The 14901-nt window shown below is 37.6% G+C and overlaps 1 protein-coding gene across 3 annotated transcripts in view; it reads right to left on the reverse strand.

Moving 5' to 3' along the window:
- WWP1 (WW domain containing E3 ubiquitin protein ligase 1) overlaps positions 1–14901 on the reverse strand; it is a 145801-nt gene that overhangs the window by 90919 nt on the left and 39981 nt on the right. For 2 of the 3 annotated variants that reach the window (XM_054017546.1, XM_054017544.1), the window contains exons 3-6: positions 7136–7274; positions 5110–5234; positions 419–556; positions 262–328 (exon numbers count right to left, since the gene is read on the reverse strand). In XM_054017546.1, the coding sequence (XP_053873521.1) occupies positions 262–328; positions 419–556; positions 5110–5234; positions 7136–7274 (469 nt within the window). The remainder of the gene's footprint in view (positions 1–261; positions 329–418; positions 557–5109; positions 5235–7135; positions 7275–14901) is intronic. The other variant, XM_054017547.1, reaches the window with a different exon arrangement.

Raw genomic sequence — 14901 nt, forward strand, 5'->3', positions numbered from 1 at the left:
CACCTAATCTAAGTAATCCACATGAACTCAATGGAACACCCACATGAATAAAGTTAGTCATGTGCAAATTTACAGCACTGGGCCCTTGGTGCTGCAATCCTTCCTTACTCAAGCAACACTACAAACGGAGTCCAAGGGAGTGTAGGCCTGAAAGTCAAAACCTGGTCCCCTGTGCAAAATTCAATTATGTCATTTAAAATGAAACAATAGCCATTATACGTCAAATACTGCAAAAAGTAAAAAATAATAATAAATTCAAACCTGGATGTAGTTCTTGCCAAAATTTCTCTGTTTTCATGTATAGCATCACCATTTTGCTGGACTTCTACTAAACAATAAGAAATACATTAAATAGATTTTTTCTTCTTTTAAAATGTTAACAAAAACATATGGGTTTTATTTTACTAATTTAACTTACTGGCTGCTGGTGAACTGCGGTTTGTAAGAGATTCTTGTTCAACAACCAAACCATCAAGCACAACTGTCAGTTCACCTGTTTGCACCATGCCACTCTTGTTTTCTAAGGAGAGTTTCAATTGTTCTTTCACCCCCTCCACTACAAAGGGAAAAAGAATAAATTCAGCATTAAATAGTTTCCCCCACAAAAACATACTAAAAATATTTTGTACAAAGTTATATTACATATAAAAATTCTACACACTATATACACACACACATACATATACCTATATACACACACAAACATACATATACATATATATATATATATATATATATATACATATATATATATATATATATACACACACACACACACACACACACACACACACAGCGTTTTCTCTGCTACTTGAAGAAAAAGTTATATATAGATTTATTCTAATATATATATATTACGGATACATCTTCTATTTCTTCTAAGTCTTCAGGTTTTGCCAATTTGTAATTTTACGAACTAGCTTGCTGAATAAAGTAATTAATTAAGATTTGATTTAAATAAGATGCATTTCTATTATTTTGCTGCTTTCTATTCCCTCAGAGCAGGGAACCCTAAAATCACATGGGTTACATCATCATGTTTGATTATGTACACTGTAGAGTCCATAAATAGGAGTCCAGCTTTACATACAACTTTTGCTGATATAAGTCACACTGTAAATTTCTAGGACGGGGATAGGTCAGCAAAAGACATCTGGAATATGGCAAGCATTTATGGAACTCCGCTGTTGAAACCTCAGGACACTTGATGACAGATAAATGATGAAATCCTGGCCTCACTGAGTCAATGGCAAAACTCCCATTCACTTCAGTAGAGCCAGGATTTCACCCCAAGAATCTCCATGTGTCACTGCAACTTCAGAGTAGATAGTGGACAGCTAAACATAAAAATTGGCATGGTTTTACAGAAAATCAGGGATTCCAATTAAGGGTGTGTGAGGTTTTGAACAATTATGTAGTTTGTTGGAGAAAAAACATAGTGCCAGATCCTCAGCTGGTTATAATTCAGCAGAGCACCCACTCAAGTCAATGGAGTTATGTCAATTTACACCGAGGTTATAGACTCCTAATACCTACTGCAAAAGAAATGGTTAGATTAGGTAGTTTCTAGCATATATACTATTGGCTCCATACAGGCTTAGTGCTTCAGATAGATTATTTACTTGGACTTCTCCAAGCTTATTGTTCCCATGGTCCATTTTTGGAATCTTGTGCCGGTTTCACAAACCCAAAATGTTTAAAGAAGCTATAACTAAATTCTGGACTGTGAACCTGGATACATGCTTTACAAGGTACAGGGAGCTAAAACTATTAGATACACAAAACTTGTGCTCAATTCTTGACTATCTCCAAAGACCAATGGGAAGGAGGGAAAATGTGGATCTAAGTAGGTAGTAAATACAAAATAATAAATAAATTAAAAAAATATAAAGTCACTGATAATTTTCTGTAAAAAGCAACAGAGTCCTGTGGCACCTTTAAGGCTAACAGATGTATTGGAGCATCAGCTTTCGTGGGTGAATGTCTACTTTGTCGGATGCATGTCATCCGATGCTCCAATACATCTGATGCTCCAATACATCTGTTAGTCTTAAAGGTGCCACAGGACTCTCTGTTGCTTTTTACAGATCCAGACTAACACGGCTACCCCTCTGATACTAGATAATTTTCTGTCACTAACATACAGATCCCAACTCTGAAGAGTATTACTAGACCAGTTAAAAACAAACAAAAAAACCCTGCCCTACATTTTAACCCATTTATCAGAGTCTAAAAAATAATTCCAATTAAACATCTGTATTGAACCAATAGGACTGACAGGCTGGGGATCTGCACGAGGGCAATGACGTTCTGTGCCATGATACGGTGCATGTTGCAGAATGGAATGAACACGAGCAAGCACTCAAAGAAAAACCAAGCATTACAAATCCAGAAAATTTGAACTTACACTTAAGTTATACTTAAAAGAAATGCAAACACATTAAGGATGAAAATAAATAATCTTAACAGTCATCTGTAGCAAGGTCAGACAATACCACCACTTATGTTGTAGGGATTTTAGTATTTGTGGTCTCAGATTAGCTGCATCTTTAAAAATAGTTTCCATTAGTTTCCCCTCTCATCTTACAGGGCAGAGTTAAGGTTATTTATGAACCTTAATTACATCTCAAATCTTGATGTAGTCCTTTTGTCTTAGAATTTCCCTTTTTTTATTACAAAAATGTCATACACAAACACTAAACAAGAAATCCAAAGTGAATGCTACCATAAGATATTTCTAATTGTTTTAAGATATGTATCAGCGTTTTTAAAAAATTGTATCTTCTCTATATGGAAAGTTTGAAGATTGTGCTATGATGTTACTAAGATTATTTGGGACAAAAAAAATCTAACGTTAAATTACTTCAAGAACCCATTTTTAAATTAATTATAACTCAATTCTGGATATACTTAAATTTTCTGAGCTCAAAGAGGAAGCACTAAATTTTGGAGAGAATATTCTGTATATTTAACACATAAACAAGGTTGAATCTCTGCTCTAAGTGCAAAACAGAAAACATGTTTAACTATGGAGCCACGTCTGACATCTTCATAATACTAATGAAGACATCGCACTTAGAGGTGGGTTCCGCTTTGGATGTCTTGTAATAAGTGAGAAAGATGTAAAGAAACCCTTTTTACACTCTCAGTTTTCCCTCATTATAAATTCTGAGGTTTTGTATGACATCTATAGATTGGGAAAAATGAATTTGAGCTATTGGTTTATCTAGGATTTCAATGCCATTTTGGGGTGAAATTTAAAAGAAATTTAATCCTCTAATGAAAAAATTAAGAAAGGAGAACAAGACATAAAAATCTTGTAGCTCATTAGCTCTTCTGGCAGGGGCAATAGGTATCAGGGAGGCTGCCTTATGCAAGAGAAAATGTAGGTGATAATCACTAATGTACTCAAAGGAACAAAGATGAATAAAAATTAAACTGATTTACAAAAATCATCATTTAAATTAAATACAGTTTTATTTTAAAACATAAACCTATTTAAAATTAAATTTGAAATAGACAATCTGTGTTAAAGCCTAAATCTATTATGATCTATTAAAATCATTTAAACTAAATACAAAAATATTAATTATGTATATTTTTTATGTTTGCCACCAAGTTTTAAAGAAAGTCAAACCTTTGAACTGGTGCAAGTCACTGGCTAAGCATCTGGAACCAGAATTTGACGACGCGCTAAACCAGCTTTTGACACTAGTAGCCTCTACTGCTGGTGCACAGAGAATAATTTCTTCATTACACTTTATTCAACTAGTTACGTTTAATGACTAATTCATTCAAAGCTAAGAAGCCAAGAGGGTTTGAAAAACCAGGAAAACTTGTTTTCCTCGTCCAATGAATAAAAACCAGGTGTGAGACGATGAGCGCTACAAATTTTAAAATCCTAAAGGACACAGTAACCCAAAATAATCAGTTCAATTGACTAACTACAGATACTTATTTTGTTGGATAAATCAGTTAGTTTTAAATGCAAAAAATGTTTTGATAAGCTTTTGTTAAACTTTCTTATGTATTCATGACTTTTAAACTCATTTTATGTATGAAAAAAATTTAAATGTTTTAATTTAATTTGAATTTCCATCCAAATAGAGTTTCACACAAGTAAAAACAATCTAGTAAATAAGAAATACATCATTCACTGTTTTCTAACATAATGAAATAATGTAAAAATTAAGAATTTGAATAAACATAAGATAAGCTATATAACTGCTTACATAAATGTGTATAAATATAGTGTATCCTCCTAATTAGCAAAGAGCGACACTAAATTTAGTGTGAAGTCTATATTTAGTCGCAAATCTACATGTTTTAATGGTTACCAACAAATGAGAAATAACCTTCCTTCAGGAAAATAATTAAGCAGTACAAATGCAAAACATGATTAAAATCAATTATTTAAATCAAGATTTCCAGCATGCGGATTTAAATCATGCTTAAAATCAGTGATTTATAATCAATCCATCCTGAAGGAAGGGTCAATTATTTTGTTCAACATTGGGTTCTAATACCATCTATCACAGTGGAGTGAAATTTGGCCTGTTAAGTTATGAATTCAGGGAAGACTAGAGAGCCTTGTACATGGTTAAACATTTTTCCATTCTGGGGGTTGCATGAAACATTTGGCCATTTTGGGGGGGTTCCAATAGATCCTGCTGAACAATGGAAATTCTGTAACTAATCAGAGAAAATATGTATCCCCATATCTTTATTTAATACACCTCTACCTCGATAGAACGCTGTTCTCTGGAGCCAAAAAAATGTTACCGTGTTATAGGTGAAACCGTGTTATATCGAACTTGCTTTGATCCACTGGAGTGCGTATTCGTGTTATATCGGGTCGCATTATATCGGGGTAGAGGTGTAGTTTCCTCTCACTTTTTTCTGTAGTTATTTCATATACTATTATTTGAAAACATTTATCTTGCACTATAAATTTAAATCTCTCTCTATAACCCAAAGAGACAGGCCATGAAGGTCTGTTTTAATTATATGATAATTTTTTGTCATTACATCAAAACTGCCAAAATTAATGTAACTGAAATAATCAATTAATTTTTTCCCTTAATCAATATGCCCTCCATGAAAACTTACATTTTCTATTGTGTATTTCCAAAGCTTGTCTCAAGTCTACAGTGGCTCTTCCTAATAAAACATCAGCTTTTAAAGTGTGATGGCTCCACACTCGAAATTCCAACGTAGTCTGTGGAGTCACATTCCTGTATATAAAATATTTATTTTTAAATTAAGCTGTAGGTACTCATCTTTCATTATTATAAATGTATTATCTATTTTAATCAGTTTTTCCATAACTACTGTAATTACTGGTAGTGACTAAGGTTTATTTTATTTTTTAAAAGCTATATCACAAAAGCACCATGAAACAGAAAAATCAACGTAACATCTCAAACACAGATCAGGACTAAGGTATGTTATTACAATAGTGTGAAAATACTTGGGAGCATAACTACTTACATTAAACACAGATTTCAGTTATGCATCAATTTCACAGTTTTTTGTTTTTTAAAAAATTCATTTTCCCCCCCATACAGAATTTTAAATACAAACTTATTTCCAATATTTGTCAATAGGAAAAAAATGCTAGATTTGATTTTCAGCTTGTATCATTAGAGAGAACGCTGAATAGCCACCATTGCTCAGATGCCCTCAAACATACTAAGTTATGAATTGAACACACACACAATATACAATATTAAAAACAATTTTAAAAAATGCTCTGAAAATTAAAACAAAAAACCCACCCCAAGTGATGAGACTAAAATACACCATTGGAGGAAAGAGGCAAGGTAATCAAAATGGAACAAACAGTGGTTATATTACAAACACTTTTGGGGGAAAGTTTTGGGTTTTTTTAAAAGTTGGGAGAAATTAGCTAAGATATCAGGGGAAGCAAATGACCTTGCGTAAACACTGCAGACCATTGTGATGACATTGATGTAATTTTCTTTTAGCTGGGTTTTTAGTAGATCTGTGTTACTTACAACTTGTTCTGAATGAAGCAGCATATTTGCTCATTCGTTTTAGTAACCATGATCTATGTTGTCTGCCTACAATATTCATTTTTAGTAACCATGATCTATGTTGTCTGCCTACAATATGTTCATCTATTAAAGAATTACTTTACATTACTTATTTACATTACTTTAAAGAAAATCAATAGAGCTAGTTTAAGGTTTTGAACAACGTTGGCCCCATGCTGTATTTGAGATCTTGTTTTGAAGGATACCTATGGGATGGTCTAGACAGTATTTGGTCCTGCCATGCGGGCAGGGGACTGGACTCGATGACCTCTCGAGGTCCCTTCCAGTCCTAGAATCTATGAATCTATTCTTGGGATCCCACATTGTCTTTAATTGGCAGGCAATCAGGTGTGAGAGGATGAGCACTACAAATTTTAAAATCCTAAAGGACACAGTGACCCAAAATAATCAGTTCAACTGACTAACTACAGATACTTATTTTGTTGAATAAATTAGTTAGTTTTAAATGCAAAACATGTTTTGATAAGCTTTTGTTAAACTTTCTTATGTATCCATCAGTTTTAAACTCATTTTATGTATGAAAAAAATTTAAATGATGGTTTTGGTTTTTTTACTTGATTTGAATTTCCATCCAAATAGAGCTTCACACAAGTCACAAGTAAAAACTGCTTGATTGCCTGCCAATTAAAGACAATGTGGGATCCCAAGAATAGGTATCCTTCAAAACAAGATCTCTATCCAGCAACATGATTTCTGTTTGTCTATGGGTGAGAACAAGATTACTGATGCATCCAGCTGGCAACATCCTGTAAGCATTCCTACACAGCATGGACTGAGCTGAACACAGTCCATAGTGCAAGAGATATACAGGCGTACATCAAGTGCATATAAAGATATCCCACTCCTGTTTAGAAATAATCTTGCCAAGACACCTCATATACACATTGAGCAACAACAGTTATTTTAGGACAAATATTGCCATTAGATAAATGCAACTTTCAATTAAATTAAAGGAAGTTGTGTGTATGCAGCCAACAGCAGAGTTTGGTAAATATTTGTCTCTAATGTTTGATTAATAAATTATATTTTACAAAGTTAGAAAAAGCTTTTCTACTTACACAGTTAACTGTTCATCCCATTTTGGATTTGAAGAACTATTTGATTTTGCTGTTTTCTTGATTTCTCCATCTGCAGCTAATTCTGTATAAATGGCTGTTCCAAACCAGTTCTTTTTCCTTTTCAGTTTGGCACTAGAAACTAACAAACAAACAAAAACAGATTGTTTATAATTACTGGAGCACACTTCTTGCTGAAAAACAACAAAATTACTATCCAAAGGATTGATTCAGTAGAAATTGCATGAAAGAACAACCTGACTCCTCATCTTTTCAACCTCTGCTTAGTGCTGAACAAATCTGGCTCCCCAAATGAACCCTTTAAAGTCTACCCACAGGACACTTTCACAGAAGTACAAAAATGACTTGAAGTCATTGTATCCCAGCCCTCTACCAAAGCAATAATCATATTTCAAAGAGCAAACTAATTTTGCTAGGTAACAGCAGTATCATTTCCAAAGATATTGTAGATGTAGCTAAGATAGATGAGGCATGTTCCCTTAACCACAGGTAGGTAATTTCAAGATAGGCATTCTGCAACATGATTAGCAAACCTGTGCAACTACTATGAGAGAGAAAAAAAAATCAGTCTTCTGGGTTTCTCTTTGTTCATTCCCCCACCCCTTCTACTTTCCTTCTTTCTCTTCCAACTCTTCTTTTAAGTGCAAACTATTAAGTATGACATGCATCAGTAATTGACCTGGGCAGGTTCAATACAGGTTTTAAATTAGGTGTGATCATGGGGATCACAAATTTTTAAGACCACTTATGCACATTTCAGAATCCTACTCTATCACAGGGCCAGCTGCATCTACACGGAGCAAGTCTTGGTCAATACCTGGCCTACTGGAATTCGTGAAGCCGAAATCTTCTATTCTATATAGGTTTTTATACCGCACTACTCATCGTAATATCTGAACGCCTTCCAATAATGCACTAAACAACGTGACTACACATCTGTCACAAGTTGTTTGCTTTCTCATCCTCTCCTTATTGGGGAGAAGCTCCTAAATCAGCCTGCAGAAATCAAAAGTTCTCTCTTACATTTTCACCAGCTCTGCAGCTGCTCTAAAAAGTCTGTATGTAGCGAGGAAATATCCAGTATCCTGAGCAGAGGCCTGGATACTCTCCAGGCCCAGTTCATTAGTGTAAGTTCCTCTCCAGAAGGCTGCTCTGTCACTTCCTCACTCAGACAAAATAGTGTGCCTTCCTCTAATCAGGGGCAGTTCCAGGCACCAGCGCAGCAAGCACGTGCCTGGGGCGGCCCACCAGTCCCTGTGAGGGTGGCAGTCAGGCTGCCTTTGGCAGCATGTCTGCAGGAAGTCCGCCGGTCCCGCGGATTCGGCAGCAGGTACGCCGAAGCCGCGGGACCGGCGGACCTCCTGCAGGCATGCCGCCGAATTGGCGTGACCAGCGGATCGCCCGCAGGCGTGCCGCTGAAAGCCGCCTGACTGCTGTGCTTGGGGCGGCAAAACACATAGAGCCGCCCCTGCCTCTAATTTTCTTATAACCATCAATGAAAGCTGCCAACGTTTTAAGTTATTTTCCACACACAATATTTTAAAAATAAGCTGATGGCCTGGGGTCCACTAGGCTTATAGGATCCAGACACTTACATGTACCTGCAGACAAATTTTAGGTATTTTACAGATCTCTTCCTCCTCCACCACCCGTATCTCAGCTGGTCCTCCAAACCACCCCTACCCTCAGCTAAAAGGGTTGAGGACTTTTAGCTGTTGGACTGTATAACACTCCTCTGCTCCCTCTCACTATGGTGTGTCCTTCTCTTAGGATAGGTGAGAGGCAGTTGGACTGGAGCTGATGGAAAGGGAAATAAGAGAAGGCCCGTCATGAGATACTCCTGGATCACAGAACCGTGAAGCGTGCCAGATTTCTATGAAGCATGTTTCAGTTACCACCAGAATATTCAGGATGGGATTTTCCAAAGAGTCTAAAGGGATCTAAAGCACCCAGCTTCAACTGAATTTCAATGACAGTTGTACACTTAATCCCTTTAGTTTCTTTTGATAATTCTACCCTTATTCCTATGTTTGCTTATATCATAAGGGGAAATGTAGCCTGACCCTACAAACAGAGACTTGAATCACTAGAAAAATAAACCTAGGGAAGATACTTTCTTCTGAAAATTCTGTAAAAATTATATTTTTACTTGTACAGAGAGCCTTGGCAGCCCTTTCACATTTGCACGTATTTTTTGCCATTTTAAAGTGGGAACTGCAACACTGGCATATTACAACTATATCTGAATTTTAACAAGCTTTAATGTAGGCTCCTTTCATAGATTCCAATCCCAGACAGGTCCATTGTGATCATCTAATTTGACCTCCTGTACAACACAGATCACAGAATTCTTTACATCAGTCTTCACTGCAGATGACGGTAGGGAGATTCCCACATATGAGACATTCTTTGTAGGTGACAAATCTGAGTAACAGTCCCAGATTGATGTAGCAATAGATGAGGTTTTGGAACAGATTGATGTATTTGATAGTAATAAGTCACCAGGACCAGATGTCACCAAATTAAATTAATAGGCAACAGGTTTAAAACAAGTTGCTGATTCCCTAGAAATCCCTCTACAGCAGTGGTTCCCAAACTTTTACAGCCTGTGAACCCCTTTCACTAAAATGTCAAGTCTTGCGAACCCCCTCCTAAAAATGAATATTTCCAGGGATTTTCTCCTTTACCTGAGTATAAATTATAAAAGCAGTGATCTTGGAAATATAATATTTGTTTTTATGACATGCTTATTACACACTATTTATTATTATTTATCATTACTGTATTTTTATTACATTATGAAAACGGCAACACTCTTCCAAGATCTCACTTTCATAGCTTGTATCACTTGAATAAGCCTGTTATAAGACAAGGCTCATATGTTTCATCAAGGAGTATCAGATGTGAAACAGCATGAAGATATTTAAGAAACCAACTCAAAGAGTCCCTCCTACACAAGCATTCAGGTCTTGAGCAGTCCAGGCAAACAACGCACGTTACAACAAAGCTTAAACTTGTTCTTAATAATTTTAAAAACAATACTAGCTGCCTATTTAATTTTAAAAAGCAAAAAATATCCACCTCCCTTTCCTTTTCTTATAAGAAGTCTTGAAGTTTAAATCTCCTCAGTGTGCTAGATACGCTTGCTTTGATCTGCTTAGCTCTTGGAAGTCCAGGGGCTCCAGGCTGCTGGCCCCGTGCCGGGGTCCCTAGGGACAGCTCTGTCCGCCATTAAGAAATTTTTCCCCCGAGAACCCCCTGTAACATTTCGTGAACCCCCAGGGGTTCACGAACCCCAGTTTGGGAACCCCTGCTCTAGAGAAGGGGTTCCCAAACTTGCTTCGCGGCTTGTTCACGGTAAGCTCCTGGCGGGCCGCGACACGCTTCGCAGGGCTTTGGATCTATGCTCTGGCTCCGCTCCAGCTCCAGGCAAAAACCTGCAGTTCCACTGCTCCAGAGCTGCTCTGCGCTCCAGCTCCGGGCTCCGCTCCCAAGTCCTGAGTCGTTTTGTTTTCCTGAGCGTCAGCAGGTATGGCCGCTCGCAGCTCCCAGTGGCCGTGGGGCCAAAATAGCTTGAGTGTCAGTAACATACTCTTGAAAATGCCCTGAAAAAAGAAGGGAAGACCAGCAAGGGTTCCTTGCTAGCAACCATAGAAAAAGAACTGGATGTAGAGGAGCTGCAAAAGTGGCTTGTGCCTGACCCATGTCTAAACTTGGGATCTCTGTCTTAATGCAGCTTTATTGATGGAATTGTGATTTCTGTGGCATTGAGGGTTTGGGGTTGGGATTTAAATCACAGAAAAATAAAACAAATCTTATTTTCATGTGACTGCAGTTGGTCATTAAACACAGACTTTTTCATATGCCGCTGTCCATAATCCTGTTTGCATAGTCTGTAGTCTAGAGCAGAGCAATCTGAAAGATTTATATGAAGAACACACACAGATAAGAATTCTAATTCCTGCATTAACAGAAGTAAGTTTGAGTTGTTTTTCAAACTCATATGTTTAAGTCAAGAGAACTCTTCGTTCTGTGAAAGATTTTTCACAGACGGTTCAGCTGATCAATAGCAGCCTCTGCCTGAGCACTAGCAAACTCATTTTTATAATTTGTTTGTCTTTAAATTGGTGGAGACCAATTTGGATATTTATAAAAAAACTTATTAGACGATATTTAATTTCAAGTCTGTTGGGATAAAATCTGATCTCTCATGTATAAAAGCATGTCCACTAGCATGATTTTTGTGCTCTGTAATATAACTTCTAAAACCTCAGCTATCTGAAGCAGGGTTGGTTTTGACACCTAATGTCCATCCTTGGGTTATATCCAAGTATACCTAATGAGTTTTTGGCAGCAATTTTGTGCACTTGTAGAATGCGAATGATTTTTTATCCACAGCCAGGAATAAACTTTTTCTTTAGAATAATTATCAAAATACTTGGCCTTTTTTTCCCCTAGATCTGTCCGTCTATCAGATATTCAAACTTCCTACGCGAAATCTGTTTTCTAGGAATCTAAGGTTGTATTTTGGCAACAGTATGTGTAAACACCCCAAATACAGGAATTTAAAGTCTGCATGCTCACAAGTACTATAGTTACTTATTTAGGAAACTTCTTATATGTCAACAGCACTCTGTTGCCATCAGTAGCATAAATAGTATTTTCTAAACTTCTTCTAGCATAGTGAATAATCTTTAAATTTTACCAGGTTCTTCTATTACAGTAGAGGATTCCTGTGATGAAGGTCTGAAATGCCCCACCCTACCAACCTTTATGTAAAGACCTTTCCTTTCTAATCTGAGAGAGGGAAGGGAGCATATTCTCTCCCACTATTTGAATTCGGTTTCCCCTAACTCTTATTGTTGTTCTGTTCTCTTTTCAGTAGTTTATCAGCATTGTCTTGGAGATGCTTCAGGGAGTTAAAAATTGGCCAAATTTGAATTTGAAATGCTGTTTCTAAATGATTTGACATAGTATAAATAAAAGGGGCTGACATGGGAGCACTCTGTGCTATGAGAGGCTGAAGGTGGCACCATAGCGTGTGAAGAGTGGAGCAGTGCCACATCTTTAGGCAGCTCCATCGGTGCCATGACAGAAGAGGTAGGCTTCTGTTTGCCTCTCCACTTCGAGGCCACTGGCTTTCACGGTACATGTGGTACCAGAGGATTCAGGTGCCTCATATGTACTCAGCTGTGGTGTGGTCGGTACCGAGGATATAAAATGAGCCGGAGATAGTTTCTTTTTCGGTGGCTCTTTAAGAGGGGAGGTTGATGCTCTTTTTCTCGCTGCCTTTCGGGGGGATTGAGCCTTCCTCTGTGAGGAGGGTGAAAAATGTCTTTCAGAAGGAGTCTTAGGAGACCATTGTCCATAGAGGGTCTGCTGTCCGGGATTGGATGCCAGGCACAGGGACTTCTCCATCAGGATAAGTTTAAGACATAGGGCTCTGTCCTTCCTGGCGCGACCCTTTAAGTTGCTGCAATGAGAGCACTTTTGTGAGATGTGTATCTCAACTAGGCACCAGATGCACTAAGAGTGTCAGTCAGAGACCAGGATCGCATCCCGGCAGGAAAGACAGCACTTAAAGCCTGGTGAACTGGGTATGGCCCAAACTGTAGCGGTTCAGCCCTAAGGGGTATTCAAACTTGAAGGAAAGTAAAGGGAAAAGGGGAGAAAGGGATAACTAAATCTAACAAGCGTACTGAAGACTATTCTAATCCTAAAGATAACTATCAATTTTAATACTGTGGGGAGCTCGGTCTCAGGCTGAGGATGGTTGAGAAGGAACTGAGGGGAGTCTGGTCACATGGCCCTAGATAGGTGCCAACAACAGCACGAGACGGGGAGAGTATATGCACAACCCAGACGACCACTGCGGCTGAAATTCTCCAATCAAAGGCACAGGGACACACATTCACCTCAAGTGAAGCACCCACAGAGACTCTTCTCAAAGAAGAACTGGGTGCCTTCTTCTAGTTCCAGGTGCTTATCCCATAGTGACTTCCACCAGTTCAGTGATTTGAACTTCTTTAAAATTTTGTCAGCAAACATGTACTGTTTGAATATTATTTTTATTTAATTTAAATGATTTTAAGAGATTACAAATGTAGGCCTTAAGAGAGGTTGTCAATTCAAATTTAATTTTAAAAGAGGTTTATTTTTCGAAAAGAAAAAAAGTATTTTAATTTAAATTTTAAAAAAATCTATTTTTTTAAAAGATTGATTTTTATTCACCATAGGAAGTATGAGGGCACTTGGGACACAGAGACAGTTCCAACAGACACTGGTGGCCAAAATATTCTGATCATAAGTTCATGCACCAAGAATGGAACCTATACAGAAAAAAATCGCTCGAAGAAAGTTTAGATCTCCAACTCATCTGATGCTCTATGTATTAAATTAATTGGAGAACATAACATAAGAACGGCCGTAGTGGGTCAGTCCAAAGGTCCATCTAGCCCAGTATCCTGTCTACCAACAGTGGCCAATGACAGGTTCCCCAGAGGGAGTGAACTTAACAGGTAATGATCAAGTGATTAATCTCCTGTCATCCATCTCCACCCTCTGACAAACAGAGGCTAGGGACACCATTCCTTACCCATCGTGGCTAATAGCCATTAATGGACTTAACCACCATGAATTTATCCAGTTCTCTTTTAAACGCTGTTATAGTCCTAGCCTTCACAACCTCCTCAGGTAAGGAGTTCCACAATTTGACTGTGCGCTGTGTGAAGAACTTCTTCCTTTTATTTGTTTTAAACCTGCTGCCTATTAATTTCACTTGGTGACCCCTAGTTCTTGTATTATGGGAATAAGTAAATAACTTTTCCTTATCTACTTTCTCCACATCACTCATAATTTTATATACCTCTATCATATCCCCCCTTAGTCTCCTCTTTTCCAAGCTGAAGAGTCCTAGCCTCTTTGATCTCTCTCCTCATATGGGACCCTCTCCAAACCCCTAATCATTTTAGTTGCCCTTCTCTGAAGCTTTTCTAGTGCCAGTATATCTTTTTTGAGATGAGGAGACCACATCTGTATGCAGTATTCAAGATGTCGGCGTACCATCGATTTATATAAGGGCAATAATATATTCTCAGTTTTATTCTCTATCCCCTTTTTAATGATTCCTAACATCCTGTTTGCTTTTTTGACCGCTTCTGCACACTGCATGGACATCTTCAGAGAACTATCCACGATGACTCCAAGATCTTTTTCCTGATTCGTTGTAGCTAAATTAGCCCCCATCATATTGTATGCATAGTTGGGGTTATTTTTTCCAATGTGCATTACTTTACATTTATCCACATTAAATTTCATTTGCCATTTTGTTGCCCAATCACTTAGTTTTGGGAGATGATGTTCTATAGCAATGTCACAAATTCAAAAGCTAGCAACTTTTCAAATTAGACTAAATTACGGTCCTGAGTAGATTACACCTGAGTCCAGTAAAATAAGCTTCTTTTATTTGCTATGTTATGCCTCAATATCCTGCAAATAAATATCACAATGCTATAATCACCATCTCATCCTCCTCACTGCAGTTTCTCCCACCATAATTCTGCATACACCCCAGCTTCCTCCACACGTCTCCCCACAGTTGCTCTCCCCACTCCAAACCCAATACAAATAATCCAACTCCATGCCCCCCATAGCCTCTTCCCCAAGGCCTACTCAACACAAAAATATTCATTCTAAAATGTGCATAAAGCATTCTTTTCTAAAGCAAACCTGAACCATTAAAACTAGTT

This window comes from Malaclemys terrapin, chromosome 2 (assembly GCF_027887155.1).
Source record: "Malaclemys terrapin pileata isolate rMalTer1 chromosome 2, rMalTer1.hap1, whole genome shotgun sequence".
Taxonomy (NCBI): Eukaryota; Metazoa; Chordata; order Testudines; family Emydidae; genus Malaclemys; species Malaclemys terrapin.